Raw genomic sequence first — 16,356 nt, 5'->3', positions numbered from 1 at the left:
TCTTGTCTTTTGTTTTATTTATGTGATGGATTACATTGATTGTTTTTCTAATGTTGAACCATCCCTGCATACCTGGTATAAATCCCACTTGGTCATGGTGAATTATTTTTTTGATATGTTGCTGAATTCTATTGGCTAGAATTTTGTTGAGGATTTTTGCATCAGCGTTCATAAGGGAGAATGTTGCTCCTTATCATAAACTCTTCTGAACTGTTTGAGTTGTTGCCATGTTTTACATTGATGTGTAAAAAGCTGATTACAAATGATTTTCACATTTATGTTTTAGTGCATTTTAGAATTTCATATATTAAAAATTTTGTTTTAACTAATCTGCGGTTGTTTATATAAGAATGTGACTATGGATTCAATTGAAGTTCTTTTGGGGACTAATTTTTGTTTTGTAATCAGTGACTTTACCAAGTATTAATACGGTTTGAATGTTTGACTTTTGACTTTTCAGGGTCAAAGCAAGTTGGAGAAACAGCAACATCTGGAGACTCCATAGATGGCTTACCTCGTACTCCTAATACCGTCTTTGATTTCCCACCTCCTCCATTAGACCAAGTGCAAGAAGAGGAATGTGAAGTAGAAAGGTAATTCAGTGACACCTTTGGAGAGGTTTAGGGCTCATTGCTTAACGTGTTTTTGAATTGCTTATTATTCCTGTACTTTGTAGTATTTGTTTACCATATGTAATTTTTTGGGAAAGAACTAGAACTCATTGGCAGTAAATATTAGGTAGGTACTGAAATTTTCTTTAATTTAGATTTTATTAAATCATTACAGTATCCAGAAGAACTGATTATCAAGCCACTATACTTTAATCCAGTTTTGCTTTTCTTCGACATAAATTTCTTGATCACTATTTTGTTTTTATGTTTACTCTTTACTCTCCATTGCTTCAGGGTGATTGAACATGGGACACCAAAGCCTTTTCGAAAGTAAGTGATTTTTAAATAGCTTTTAATAAATGCATGTTGTAAGAAATGTATGTTTCGCCTAAAGTCCCAGTTTTAAAGGGTAGAAACCCTGTACATGACTCTGTTAGACAGTATAAAAGAAAGTTCTATATAAGCACGAGTTATTCAAAATATATATTGAGGTGCATATAACAAATGTAAGCTACTTGGTAGGAGATGATGGTTTTTCAGGTCCTGTGCTAAGCCATACTTTAGAAATCTGACTGATTTACTGTACTGTGAAGACTTGTATTTTTGCTCATTGTCCACCTGATGTTTTCAAATGGGATTCATCATTTTCTTTTCATTAGATTTGACAGCATAGCTTTTAGAGAAAGTCAAAGTGAGGATGAACAATTTGAAAATGACTTAGAGACAGATCCACCCAACTGGCAGCAGCTTGTTAGTCGAGAAGTGTTATTGGAACTAAAACCTTGTGAGATCAAAAGACAGGAAGTGATTAATGGTGAGTTTAATCAGTTTTTATTTTTGTTTTGTTTTGTTTTTTCAGTTCCTATATATTGAGTTTTGTAAGGGGCCAAGCAAACCCCTCCACCCTGGAGTCTGCTTCCAAGTTTCTGGTAGCCTTTCAAAATAAAGTGGGAATTATACTACATAGATGATCTTTGAATGCTTCAACTAAAAAAATGCAAATGGTTCTGTGACTCTTATTGATAATTTTATAGGGAAAAGTGTTTAGCCTTAGGGTACTTAAGGTCTGTAGCATTATGATGTTAAACTTGAAAAATCCTTTAGGTAACATTTGCCCCGCCCTTTTAGTTTCAGGCTGTTATTTTTATTCATAAATTATAAATGAGGAAGCTAAAGCTTGGGGAAATTAGTTGAGTTAATTAAGATCATACAGCTGATAAGTAATAAGGTGAAAACTATGATCCTGGTCATCCTTTTTCCTAGTGCAGTTGTTCTTCATTTCACCCTAGCATGCATGTGACAGATAAATGTGACGTGGATGCTGTCCCCTCTGCTATCCTTAGCATGTGACTTGAATGAATATCCTTCCCGTCTCTAATAACATTGAGAAATAGTGAAATTACAAGTCTAGCTCCAAAAATGAGGGTTTATAGGCAGGTAAAATAACCAAAACCAAAAAAAAAAAAAACAAAAAAAACCCAAACTGATTGCCCTTGAGTCAATTCCAACTCGTAGCAACCCTATAGAACAGAGTAGAACTGTCCCATAGGGTTTCCAAGGAGCAGCTGGTGGGTTCAAACTGCTGACCTTTTGATTAGCGGCCAAACGCTTAAGCAGTGTGTCACTAGGGCCCCAAGATAAACAAAAGTACTGTTATCTTTGAAAAGGACTCAGTGTAAAGGCTATATGACATTTGAGCATATAGTTTTCTAATTTTGTAGTTGTGACAGAAAAGAGGGATGAGTTTTGGGGTACACTGTTAACTTTTAAATACAAAATAGTTTTGAATAATATTTGTCACTTGTCAGTATTCAACTCTGAGAGCCAGTATGTAGGAGAGTTTCATGGACTAAAGAAGGTGACTTCAGAGCCATTGCATCCTTTCTAAACTAAATCATTTATCGTGTAACTCATTTGCTACTTATTTCCAGATGAGGCCTATGTTTGGTCCCATGGAATTATTGTAAGTAAGGTAATATTCTTTATCTCCTTTTTGTCTGCTTAGAATTGTTCTACACTGAAAGAGCTCATGTTCGAACACTGAAGGTTCTTGATCAAGTGTTCTATCAGCGAGTGTCCAGAGAAGGAATTTTGTCACCTTTAGAACTACGGAAAATTTTTTCAAACTTGGAAGATATTCTTCAACTTCATAGTAAGAGAAATTAACTCTGATCTTTGTCCCTAACATTTCCATAGAGAAGAGATTGTGTGTATAAATGTACCATAACAGTAAAATTTTGTAAATGTATCCATGTTAGTGCTCCTGAAATTATATGTGAGCATGTAGCGTAAAGAAATGATTGGATCTTTGAATATATCTTTTTTTCCCACAATCAGCGTTTTGGATATAGAGCTTAGGATCTAAAGTCAGTGCCTAAAGTAAAAAATATGAATAGTCAAAATTACCCTTGAAAATTTTCTTAAATTTCCTGTTAATTACAGTATATATGTTTTAAAAAAGATATATCCCATATAATAGTGTTGTTGTTGTTATTAGGTGCTGTTGAGTCAGTTCCGACTCATAGGAACCCTGTGTACAACAAGATGAAACACTGCCCGGTCCTGGGCCATGCTCACAATTGTTGTTATGCTTGAGCCCATTGTTGTAGCCACCATGTCAATCCTCGTTGAGGGTCTTCATCTTTTTCGTTGACCCTCTACTTTAATATATATGTATAAATGTGTTTTGTAAATAGTAATAGTATATAATCTCATGGTGGTATAATTTTCAGGAACTAAATTAGTTTATTGTTTTGTTGCTTGGAACACTTGAGTAAGTACACAAAAATTCAACCTTGCTGGCTTTCCCTGGTTATAGTCATCTTGGACTTTTGTAGACAGTTGTGTCAGTTCCTCTCTTTGTAAGTCACTATAACAATTAATTTTTCAATCTTTTTTTTGTCAAGGATGCCATCATCTCCCGCTTCCTGCCCACCAAATTGATGCCTTTTACTTCTTTGTGGGTGATCATTGATTTCACATTATGCATTGCCAAAGTCAGGCTTGATTACTTCCCTTACCTGTGGACAGATGCATTTTGGGAGGAACAGTAGACAGAATCATTCGCACTATTTAAATTTAAGTTCTTTTCAAGCGTGGTTATAGATAGGATCTCGATGTTTAATGCCTATTTGATGCAACTGCACTGTATGTAATGTGCTAATTCCGAAAGTGTTGTTTTATGCTTTGGCACCTGTTTTTCAGATAGCGCTCAGAGACCACTAGATGTATAAGCTTTGTGTCCAGATTTAAGAATATTGGAAGCAGCTATACTACCCTGAAAATCCTTTCTTTGAAAATTTAGCTTGTTGGTAGTAACTTAGCTTAAAATGAGTACATACTTAATTTTTTCTTTTTTCTTTTCCTTAGTTGGATTGAATGAGCAAATGAAAGCTGTTCGAAAGAGGAATGAGACTTCTGTTATTGATCAGATTGGGGAAGATTTGCTAAGCTGGGTAAGGAAATTGTCTTTTTTTAAAAATATATTCTTATTTAGCTATGCTGAGCAGGCAGACTGAGTGTTCTTCGTTGTTTGCTCGTCTGTGGGCGTGATACTTTTCACCTCCCTCTCCAGTTGGCAGGGTCAGTCACTCAGATATGGTACAGCAGGGCAGGTCTAGTTGAAGAGGAGTTGCTGGGATGGCTTGTTTGTGGCACTTACTACAGCCACCAGGGCGGGTCGATAATCAGTGCAGGGCAGGTTCCAGTAGGCCGTTCCTGTGCTGTTTGGTGGTGTGATGTTAAGCGCACGGTGCAGGTAGGCAGGATGGAGCGGGGAGGTTGTGATGTGTGGAGCTAAGATGGGTATGGGAGAGATGAGAGAGGAACAGGAGCCAAAAACATACAACCAAAAAGAGTGCTAGGGGAGCTTGCCGTCGGAGTGGAGAGATGAGAGACTATGAAATGGAGGAAAACAAAAAGAGGAAGAAGAAGAAAGAAAAAGAAAAGAATGAATAAATAAAAATTGGAAAGAAAAAAGAAAAGCAAAGCTCCCAGGGTCCCACCGGTGTGGCTACGAGGTCTGGGGAAGTTGTTCCCAGGTGTTGAAGTACAGCCTGGCTAGAATGCATAGAGGTATCACTCAGCACCAGTTATTCAGGGGACAGGAAGACAAGGAAGGTATAGAGAGATGAGAAACTGAGTAATAAGAAAGACAAAAAGGAAAAAAGAGGGAAAAGAAAACAAATTAAAAAAAAAGAACAAGAAAACCCCCCAAAAAAATGTGGTGGGGGGGGAAAACCACGAAAAAGAAATGCTCTCAGGGATCCCTGTGCGCATCTGCTCAAGCTGAGGGGTAGGTCCCGAGCCACGCAGCACTGCCCAGCCAGAATGGGCTCCCAACTCGAGAAAAGAAAAAGAAAACAAGCAAACAATTCAAAACAAACAAACAAACAAAAAAGCCCCGGGATCCCACCAGCGTGGCAGCACAGACCAGGAAGTAGTTCCACACTTGAGTGGAGCTCCACAGCCCCTCAGGAGGAAGCAAAGATGGCACACGGAGCTAGGTATTTGAGTGAAGGGAGAGGGAGGTGGTGAGAGGTAAGGAAGAAATCAAAAGAAGCGGAAAAAAGCAACACCAGTAGCCAACAAATGGCACTCAGGGTCAACCAGTGTGGGCAGGTGGAATCCAAGCAGCTGGTGCTTCCCAGCCAAGAGACTGTGGCCGTGGGAAGCGAGGAGGCCGAATGGGGGTGAAGAATGGTGGGGGGTGGGAAAGCGTATATTGCCCGTTACTGGTTGTTCTGTCTCCTGCTGGAAGCTCCGTGAAGCTGCTTTCTCATACCCCCTATTTGCCGGTCTCTGATAGGAGTCCAAGACGGCGGATCCGTGCTGCGTTAGCTGATACAGGACCTCTGCATGTTTGTCTCCTCACTCTCTGTTCTCTGTCAGTTTCTTATTCCATTTGGTGCTTGGCTGAGTTCTTTATCTCTTTATTTGATGTTTAGGATTTCAGGATTGCTGTTTTTTCTGTTTGGCTTAGTTTTTCAGATCTTTGCTGTGGAGGGACAACGTGGTGCTTCTGCCTAGAGCACCATGTTGCTGGAAGTCTCTAAAAATATTCTTGATGATTAGAATCAAGGTTAAGTAACTAACCTTTCCAAATATGCAAACTCATCCATTTTGCAGAGCTTATGTTAAGCTCTGTAAATGTCATACTTTTTTAATATAAAGGGTCTAGAGCATGTATTCAACTTTTTCATTGAATTAAAGATACTAGTCCTTTGTGTTTTAAAGAATATAGAGTAGTATAGCTCTTGATGAAAATGATTTAACTGATGCAGATTTTTAGTCTTTTGTTTCCCAAATCTAGAAATCTTAACATACAACATTAGACAATTGTATATAGCTCCAGAACTATCATCACAAGTAGCAGAAAAATGACAATTACTTAGTCTTATTCACAATGTAAGGAAAGAGTCCAGAGGATGTAGCAGCGGTTTGTCAGATTCTGTTTATCTTTCTGTCTGACTCTGTCAGTATATTCTCGACAGTACTGTATATACTTATGTGGCGAGCACTGTGCTGTGTGCTGGGCATATAGTGGTGATCAAAGCAGATCCTGGAGTTTACAATCAACAGGAAAACAGTCATTAGTTACTTCTAGTATGGCAAATGTTTACAAAAACGGGAAAGTGCAGGTTGTTACTGGAACATATAACAGGGAGACCTAAGCTAGAGCATATAGAGAACCTTTCTAGGGGAAAATGCATTTGACCGAGGCTTTTAAAGAAGGTAGTACAGTTGAGGCTGTGAATAATAATAAAGTTATGGTGTAGACCTCAAAGTCTTCCAACAGTTTGAACAGAACTGTTTAGATATGCCCACAGAAATCTGCTTCAGCATATAGACCACTTGAGGAAATGCCAAAAGACTTTGTTAATTCTATAGTTATAACTTTTCAAAACATTTAAGACAAAAAGTCGACTAAAACAGTCATCTTACTCCTGTCGTTGGTGGTGAGTTCATGGCCTAGAATCTGCTAATCCAATTAGTAGATCTCTCCTTAGCTATTTGACTCATACAACAGGAGCAAGGAATCGTAATCCAGTCTCATGGTGCAGTTATAGAACTTTCCAAAGCGTTTTCTAACCCCAGGCCCACTCTGGCACTGTAGTTGCTAAGATTTAACTTCCGCAAAAAGTTCACATTAATCTATGGCTACTCTGTGATAGTGTGGCTGTCGTTTTTCTTTTGCTTCTTGATCTCCGTATAACAGTGAAAGTTATAACTAGTTCTATTGGCTTGACAGTACACTGCTTAACTTGAAACAGAAAATTGAAAATTTTATAAAATTATCATTTCATTTTATAATGCAGCATAATGTAGCATCAATTTCCTTGTCAAACTTGATTAAAAAGTTGTAAGTCATGTGGACTTAAGATAGCATGTTTTGATTCTTAAGTAGTTTCATTCATCTTAAGTAGTTGTATCTTCTGTTAATAATGTTTAATACTGAGTATCAAGTGAGAGTCATCATTAATAAAGCACAGAAGTGCAGTTGGTCCTCTTACCACAGTTTGTTGGACTGCATAAATCTACATGGTAAAGTGGAGAAACCTGTGAGCAGAGAGGACAACAAATTTCTTTTAAAACACGCAGAAAGAAGTGCATTCTTGATCAATGTGATATGCATATAAAAAGTTAGGAAAAACAGAATGGACTGACCAATCTGGCTTGTAACTATTAGATACAAAGGATTAATTTAGAGAAAACCATTGATCAAAAATCCTAAAAGCAAAGATCATAAATAGGCCTTTAGATTTACCCCTGCTATTTTTACATATAGCTTTGATCCCTTCGGATCACCTTACATACACTTAAACTACTTGTAAAACTGCTTGAGGTTAGGAGTGTCATTTTCTTTTGTAAACCCAGCTGCCCTTAGTATTTGTATGGCTCTCTGATTGACTAACTTACCAATAATGCTGCTAGTTTTATCTTTAAACATGTTGAGTGTCATATTTATAGTAGAATTAAGAATATAACATTGGAGTAACCTAATATCACTTTGAGTGTGTCCTACTTGAAGAGAAAAATACTCTGAATTTATGTACAAACCCATTACAAAAGGATTTTTCACAACATACCTTCATGTACAAACTTTTGGAAAACTTCTTTGTAAACCATACAACAATTATTACAAATGTTGAGATGGTATTAAAAAAGAATTTATTCCCCCTATACTTTATGAGAGTACGTATTGTGAACAAAGCACTTACTAGTTGTTTTATCAGAGACTTTAAAATCATGGCATACACAAACTTAAAATTACAAATTTAAAAATATCAGTTAAAAGTAATACTTAGCAAGGGAGGTTCATAGACTCATGTCTCTCTCCCCTAAGCCAGCTCCAGCCTCTGTAGAGCTGAAGCAGCAGTAATTTAATTTTATTGCAACCCAGGAAAATTATGACCTGCCCTAGGTTTCATAGCAGGGCTTCTAACCAGTTCTAAATGGTTCAGTCATGGCTGAGGGAGACAAGGCAGGGCTTCAAACTAGTTTGAAGCGGTTCAGTCATGGCCAAGAGAAACAAGGGCAGCATTACATGTTGCATAGCAAACAAATCTCTTGTGTGTCAGCTTTTGACATGAGTAGGAAACAGACAGCAGTGCCCCACTCAAAGATGGTGGCCTACCATGCCACTTTGAATGTGTGTTGCTCTCCACAGTCCCACCAATAATCCAATCTCTCGCATCAGGCTCCTGAAAGTTTCCTGATGCAGGAGATTAGTTGTTGGCTCCTGAAAGGTTCCTGATGTGGGAGATTGGATTATTGGCAGGACTGTGGAGAGCAACACATGTTCAAAGTGGCTCGGTCAGCTACCATCTTTGAGTGGGGCACCGCTGCCTGTTTCCTACTTGGGTCAAAAGCCAACACAAAAGAGATTTGGTTGCTGTGCAATGCGTAGCTGCCCTTGTTTCTGTCAATCATGGCTGAACCGCTTCTTACTGGTTTGAAGCCCTGCCTTGTTTATATCGGCCATGACTGAACCGTTGAACTGGTTCGAACCTCTGTTTCATAGTGAGTAAAAAAGAAAGCTGGAATCCCGGGGATTTGCTTCCAGGAGCAGTCACAGAGTAATTTTTGTGCTGGTGTTAGGATCTAAGAAAATGAAAATTTAGTCTCGGTCTCCAGGTGTTTGGTATCTCGTAGTCCCCAGACATCAAACTTTCTATCTAATTTAGAAGCGTGTAGACTGAAAGGTAATAAGTTACGGTAGCCTAAGAGAAAGAAAACATTGGACAGTGATCAGGAAAGGCTTGGATGGGTCAAGGTCAGCCTTTTAAATGGATAAACATTGATATTCCCCATAGATCTATAGTTCTGTGTTTCTTGTCACTTGGGAATAGTTACTTGGTGTGTCATTTTGCCTGCCATTATATAAGCTCAGTGTCCCCTTCTCTATTGTTTTCTTTACATTCTTGGCACAGTTCAGCGGACCAGGAGAGGAGAAGTTGAAACATGCTGCTGCTACCTTTTGTAGTAACCAGCCTTTCGCCCTGGAAATGATCAAGTCTCGTCAGAAAAAGGATTCTCGATTCCAGACTTTTGTGCAAGTGAGTTTTGAGTGATTCTTGTAAGAAAAAAACCAATGCAAGTTTTTATCAATTATAGAAAAAACTAGGGAAGTTGTGACTAAATTGTTTACAAGAATTATATCACATGTTAACATTTTTTAAAGCCCTAAGTTATTCCTTAAATTACTGGAAGATATAAAGTTGATATTGGAATGGTGAATAAAAAGAATATAGGTCAGGATTAAAATACTGGTCATAGAATCCCACATTGCCATGGTGATATTACCAGGAAACGACTGATGCACACTATTAAAAGAATATTTGTCGAAACATTAAAACGGGCTAATATTAGGCCTGGGGAAGAATATAACAACAGTTGTATCTACTGGGGTATACAGGTAGTCCTCAACTTATGATGTGGTTCTGTTCTACGACTCTGTCATACAGCAGTCTTGACATAAATACTTCCTTTTTTTTTTTTTTTTAATTTTTGTTATTATTGCCTTTTATTATCAGTACCTTTATAAATCTGATCTTTGTCTTTGGGGTTAGAAGCATTACATAGAAACTTACAGATATGTCTTAATACATACAGATATACATAAAAAAATACACAAAGCATAAAAAAAAAAGACAGTCATAAGTGCAGTTCATTGTAACTTGAATACATTATAAGTCGGGGACTACCTGTATATTGGTATACATCAAGGGACGGCAAACTATGGCCTGTGGACCATATCCAGCCTGTTTCCTGTTTTTGTAAATAAAGTTCTATTGGAACACAATGTATTTGTTTCCTATTGCTTCATAACAACTTATCACAAACGTAGCAACTTAAAACAACACAAATTTATTACCTCACAATTTCTGTGGTTTAGGAGTCGGGGTATTGTTTAGCTGAGTCTGCTGTTTGGAGTCTCAACAGGCTGAAATCAAGGTGTTGGCTGGGGCTACAATTCTCGTCTGAAGCTCAGGGTCATCTTCTGTTTTTTTTTAATTTTTTTTTTCTTTTTATTGTTGTAGTTTAGATGAAGTTTATATTTCAAGTTAGTCTCCGATACAAAAATTTGTACACACATTGTTATGTGACCCTAATTGCTCTCCCCATACTGTGACAGCACACTCCTCCTTTCTACCCGATTCCCCATGTCCTCAAGGTCGTCTTCTAAGCTCACTGGTTGTTGGCAGAATCCATTTTCTTGCAGCTGTGTAACTGAAATGCCATCTTCTTGTAGTTGTTAGCCAGGACCATTCTTAGCTCCCAGAGAACACCTACACCTGTATGCCATGTAGTCCCCAGAGACAGTTCACAGCATGGATGTTTGCTTTTTTAAGAAATTTTTTCAGGTAAGGAGGGGTATATCTCTCTGACACTTTACTTTCTTTTAACTCTTTCATTACCCATGGTACATGTAGTGACCACTTACTTTTTCAGCCTCTGGGGTTTGTTGGGAAGCTACTTTCCCACTGACAGTGTGTGCTACTGCAAGGCGAGGGCCTTTAGGACCATTTGAAACCAAAGAAATGAGAGTGTGCCACAAATTACTGTTTTTACAGGGCAATGTATGAGATGATGCTGAATTGACTTTTTTTTTAGGTAAAATACAGAATTAAAAAATTTTTTAAGTGGTACATGTATGTACCTCTGGGCTTCACGGTTAGAATTAGGGGTACACATATATGTACCATTGTACTCTAAGGGTAGGGTTGTGAGAGGGGGCAAGAAAAAGGTATGGGAGGGGGGCAAGAAAAAAGGTCTATACTATCTGCCAAAAATTCAGACACACTCAGTGATTCAGCATCTTTCCATTAATTAAAACACAAGGTGTCAACAAAAAATTCAAAGCAGAAAATAATTTGGTACTGAAAGGGTTAAAGGCTCCTCTGATTAGGCCAGGCCCACCCAAAACAATGTCCATTTTGATTAACTCAGAGTCAACTGATTAGTAACCTCATCATGGGGGTGATATCCCATCATATTCCCAGGTTACACTAATATTCAAGGGGAGTTCCACCAATACTACCAGAGGGTGGTAATCTTGGAAGCCATCTTAGAATTCTGCCTACTATGCATAGCCATGCCCATTCATTTACATATTGTCTCTTGCTGTATTTGTGCTGTAACAGCAGAGCTAAGTCATTGTGACAGATCGTATGGCCTTCCAAGTCTAAATTATTTATTCTCAGGCCCTTTATGAAAAACCTTGCAGACCCCTGGTGTAGATGAGCTGGCAAATGCAAACTGGTAATTCATTATGCCTACTAGGAAAGGCAGAGAACAAATTAGCTGATTAATTTTTGGTTAGGAATGCCAGTCAGAGAAAATGTAACGAGATTTTCTGAATAGGTGAGGATGAAACTCTTCCGTCACACAAGAGCAGTTCTTAGAATTGATTATGGGTGCTGTCATTCCTGGTTTAAAAAGAAAACAAAGAAGTCTTTGGTTTGGTAATAAAACCCCGTTTCCCTGTTATGTGATTGAAGGAGAAAGCAGAAGTATAGCATGGTGAGGAGATGTCTTGTCCTTTTTTAAATCTTGATTTAATAATCAAAACTATGATGGTATAGACATATATACGGAATACATGGTACATGTCAGGTGATTATAGTCCTAATAAGAATTAGGATTATAACAATACTTATGTCACTTTAATTTTAGGATGCTGAGAGTAATCCACTGTGTCGTCGTCTGCAACTGAAGGATATCATTCCCACCCAAATGCAGAGGCTTACTAAGTACCCTCTTTTATTGGATAATATTGCCAAATATACAGGTACAGCATTCTCACTGAAATAAAAAAGCTTAGGAACAAAAATAACATGTCCTGCTAAATAATCTCTTGAAGCCATCCAGGATGGATTTCCAAATAGTATGGCAAGATTTTCTAACAAGATACAATCTAGTCTCCTTCAGGCTGTTTGATTTAATGTGCTCCATTAGTAGCTCTAGTAAATGGTTTGACAAACCATGGCTTGTGGGTCAAATATGGTTCACCACTTATTTTCGTAAATAAAGTTTTATTGGAACACAGCCGTGGTCATTTGTTTTTACATGTTGTCAGTGACTGATTTTGCACTACAACAGCAGAGTTGAGTAGCTGCAACAACTGTATGGCTTGCTAAGTATAAAATATTTATTATCTGGCTCTTTACAGAAAAAAAATTGTCAACCCTGTTTTAGCAGATACCATATTTGATTTGAAGAGAGCATACACTGGGTTGAAGAGATGTTTTGTGTCTATATATGTACTTTTATTAAGCTGGACCAATGTAGGCTCTAGAGAGGAAGCATGATTAGAGTGCTTTATAATTCCACCACTCCTGTTTTGAAATGTGAAGTGAATCTGAGTCTCTCAGTTGGTCTTTGGGCTCTTATACCTAGGTCTCATTAATAATTCTGTGCAACCAAACTCCTGTTTTCTTCTGTCTGAGCATATTGAATGCATAATTGGAAAATTTTAAATTATGGTACCTTATAACAAAAGTGGTTTATACTTATATAAATTAATTTTTATACTTGAATATATCTGTTCAGTGTAGTTGGACTGTTATTGGGAGGATTATAATTTTGAATATTCTGATTTTGGTATTGTTTACATTGTAGACATCAACACATTTTGGTCAGTTTCATTTCCTTTTAATGATACAAATGCCGTAATCTTTTTTTTTTCTTTTAAACATAATATCAAATTTAAAGAAACTTTTTTGGGGTTATTTTGAATTGTATTGTCATTCAAAAAATATTGCTTAGCAGTTCCACTGCACATAATCTTGGAGGCTGTGTACTGTGTATCTCGAGGGAGGAGAGGGTCCCATTTGTTACAGCTTATGATGTGAGTGGGACCCACCCCCCAGAGTTGTATAGCATAGTGTCCTTGATACTTGGTATAAAACATCACGTCTTGGATTCTGTACTATGATTTTTTTTTTTAAGATTAGTGTTTATGTTTAAAGTACAGTCATAAGAAGTCTTACCTCCCCAAAGACTATCTGAATTGAGATTCTGCGATAGATGTTAGCTTGGTATAAAAATATTCAAGATCTTAGTGTGTTCTTATCACTGTTGAATAAAATGAAGTTATATATATATATGTGTATGTGTGTGTGTGTCTGAATATATATATATATATTTAAACTCTTTCCTAATCTCCTCCATTTTACATTTTGGATTTCCCCTGAATATTCAGAATGGCCAGCAGAAAGAGAAAAGGTGAAGAAAGCTGCAGATCACTGTCGTCAGATCTTAAATTATGTAAATCAGGCTGTCAAGGAGGCAGAAAACAAGCAGGTAAGAAGGGAAAAGCAAGAAAATACAGGGTGATGTCGTGAGAATATTAAATTTAGCATTAGCTTGAATCTGTAAAATAATAATTAAAACTATCACTGCATAATTGAGGGGCAAGACATTTGTTAACTGTTCATATGAGTATAGATCATTTTGTGATAGAACATTAGAATTGTGTTTGACTTTTTTGAGCATCTCTAGTTGCTTGTTTGCATTAAATAGAAAAGCATTAAATAGATTATAGGGCAAGTTTTCTCATCTCAGCTGTGATAGCTGCTATGAAGGAGAATTTCAGGATGCTGTGAGTGTACAAGAGACACTATTGGTCCAATGGTAGAATTCTCACCTCCCATGTGGGAGACCTGGATTTGATTCCTGCTCAGTGTACCTCATGTGCGGCTGTCTTAGTCATCTAGTGCTGCTATAACAGAAATACCACCAGTGGATGGCTTTAACAAAGAGAAATTTATATCCTCACAGTAAAGTACACTAAAAGTCCAAATTCAGGGCGTCAGCCCCAGGGGAAGGCTTTCTCTCTCTGTCAGCCTTCTCATCAGTCTTCCCCTGGACTAGGAGTGTCTCCACACAGGGACCCTGGGTCCAAAGGACGTGCTGTGCTCCCGGCACTGCTTTCTTGGTGGTATGAGGTCCCCCTGTCTCTCTGCTCGCTTCTCTCTTTTATGTCTCAAGAGATTGCCTCAAGACACAACCCAATCTTGTAGATTGAGTCCTGCCTCACTAACACAACTGCCACCCATCCTCCCTCATTAACATCATAGAGGTAGGATTTACAACATATAGGAAAATCACACAATACCAGGAATCATAGCTCAGCCAAACTGATACACACATTTTTTGGGGAACATAATTCAATCCATGACAGTGGCCACCACCCATTCATCAGTGGAGGCTTGCATGTTGCTATGATGCTGAACAGGTTTCAGCGGAGCTTCCAGGTGAAGACAGATTAGGAAGAAAGGCCTGGTGGTCTACTTCTGAAAAGCAGCCATTGAAAACCCCATGGATCATAACAGTTCAGTCTGCAACTGGTCATGGAGATGGCTAGGACTGGGCAGTGTTTCGTTCCATTGTGCCTGGAAGTCACCATGAGTCGGGTTCCAATTCAACGGCAGCTAACAACAATGAGTGTGTAACTAGCCAGGCCTAGCCTCGCATGGGAATGTTGGGTGCTGGCTATCAGAGAAAGCTTCCTTGAGGAATTGATATTTGAACCAAGCTCTGAAGAATGAGTGGAAATGAACCCAAAGAATGTGGAAGAGAACAACCTTTCAGGCATAGGGAATGGCATGTACAGAAGTTCTGAGGTAAAAGCAAGCATGGTCTGTTTGAGGAATTAAAAAGTTAGTGTGGATCATGCCCAAAGCAGAAGTCAGAGTGGTATGAAATGAGGTCAAGTAGGCCGGGGCTAAATCATACAAGGTCATGTAGACCATGTCGAAGATTTTTATTTTTATTCATAAGAGCAATAAGAATTCATTGTAGACGTTTAAGAAGGGGGTGGCATGTTGAGATTTTCACTTTGAAAGTATCACTCATACTACTCTATGGAGAGTGGGCTGAAGGGGCAAGAGAGTGGGTGAAAAGGGCTCAGTGAAGAGTCTGTTGCAGCAGTCAAGGCCAGAGATGATGGTAACTTGGAGAAGTGCAAGAATTGGACAAGTATATTGATGGTAAAATTGACAGGACTTGGTGACTGAGTTAGGGTAGGATTTGAAGAAGAGGTAAAGTCAAGAATAAATCCCAGGTGTCTGGCTTGTACATGTAAATGAACACAATGGGAGAGTGGAGAATCCCCAGATTTGTGGGGAAGATGATCAGTTTAGGGTATCAGGTGGATGGAGATCAATGGGGAGCAATTGACTATATAGGTCTAGCTCTAAGGAGACTGTGCTGAAGATAAACATTTAAGAATCCGACCATAGAGAAGCTAATTGAATCTGTGGACATGGATGTAATTTCTTTGGAACTGAGTATGATGACTTTGTTGGTGAGGCTGTAGGAAAACAGGTACTTTCAAATCTGTCATTTGTAGTGCAAAAGATAATCCCAGAGGGCAATTTGGCAATATTTATATAAATTTTAAAAATGCACATAACCATATGTCTACCTTTGACTTGGAAATTCTGCTTTAGTGATTTACCCAAGAGTAATGAAGGTATATGTCCACCAAGAAAACTTGTATGAGAATGTTTATAACAGCTTTATTCATAAGAGTCAAAAACTAGAAACAGACCAAGAGTTCATCAACAGGAGAATGGATAAACCAACTATGGTATAGTCATACAATAAGATACTACTACCATCAATAAAAAAGGACGAACTACTGATATATACAGCATGGATTAATCTCACAAATATTATGCTGAGCGAAAGAAACCAGACACAACAAAAGAGTACATACAATGATTCCATTTATTAGAACTTTTAGAACAGACTTAAACAAATCTATGGTTGAAAAACCTGAGAAAAGTAGTTGCCACTGGGGATGTAGTGGGTGGGGATTGACTGGGAAGAAGTATGATGGAACTTTTTGAGATGATGGTAGTGTGTGTGTGTGTATGTGTTTTAGGTGAAAATTTACACAGCAAATTAGGTTCCCATTTAACAATTTTTATACATATTGTTCCGTGACATTGGTTACATTTTTCACAGTGTGTCAGCATTCTCATTATTTCCATTCTGTTTGTTCTGTTTCCATTAATCTAGCTTCCCTGCCCCTCCTTACCTTCTCATCTTTGTTTTAGGGTAAACGTCGACCGTTTGGTCTCACATAGTTGATTATTTAAAGGAACACAGTACTCATGGGTGATATTGTTTAGTTTATAAGCCAGTGTATTACTTGGATGAAAGGTGACTTCCAGGAGTGGCTTTAGTTCCAAGTACAAAGGGTGTATTAGGACAATAGTCTCGGGATTCTTCT

The 16,356-nt window shown here is 38.1% G+C and overlaps 1 protein-coding gene across 6 annotated transcripts in view; it reads left to right on the top strand.

Moving 5' to 3' along the window:
- ARHGEF12 (Rho guanine nucleotide exchange factor 12) overlaps positions 1 to 16,356 on the top strand; it is a 166,346-nt gene that overhangs the window by 133,112 nt on the left and 16,878 nt on the right. For all 6 annotated transcript variants that reach the window (XM_023739912.1, XM_023739910.1, XM_023739909.1 and 3 more), the window contains 8 exons: positions 461 to 593; positions 906 to 941; positions 1,271 to 1,425; positions 2,617 to 2,763; positions 3,981 to 4,066; positions 9,044 to 9,169; positions 11,790 to 11,904; positions 13,318 to 13,418. In XM_023739912.1, coding sequence (XP_023595680.1) covers positions 461 to 593; positions 906 to 941; positions 1,271 to 1,425; positions 2,617 to 2,763; positions 3,981 to 4,066; positions 9,044 to 9,169; positions 11,790 to 11,904; positions 13,318 to 13,418 — 899 coding nt within the window. The remainder of the gene's footprint in view (positions 1 to 460; positions 594 to 905; positions 942 to 1,270; positions 1,426 to 2,616; positions 2,764 to 3,980; positions 4,067 to 9,043; positions 9,170 to 11,789; positions 11,905 to 13,317; positions 13,419 to 16,356) is intronic.

Source organism: Trichechus manatus, unplaced genomic scaffold (assembly GCF_000243295.1).
Source record: "Trichechus manatus latirostris isolate Lorelei unplaced genomic scaffold, TriManLat1.0 scaffold00143, whole genome shotgun sequence".
Lineage (NCBI taxonomy): Eukaryota > Metazoa > Chordata > Mammalia > Sirenia > Trichechidae > Trichechus > Trichechus manatus.
The sequence above is the reverse complement of the archived record's forward strand: the minus strand, read 5'-3'. Positions and strand labels throughout refer to the sequence as shown.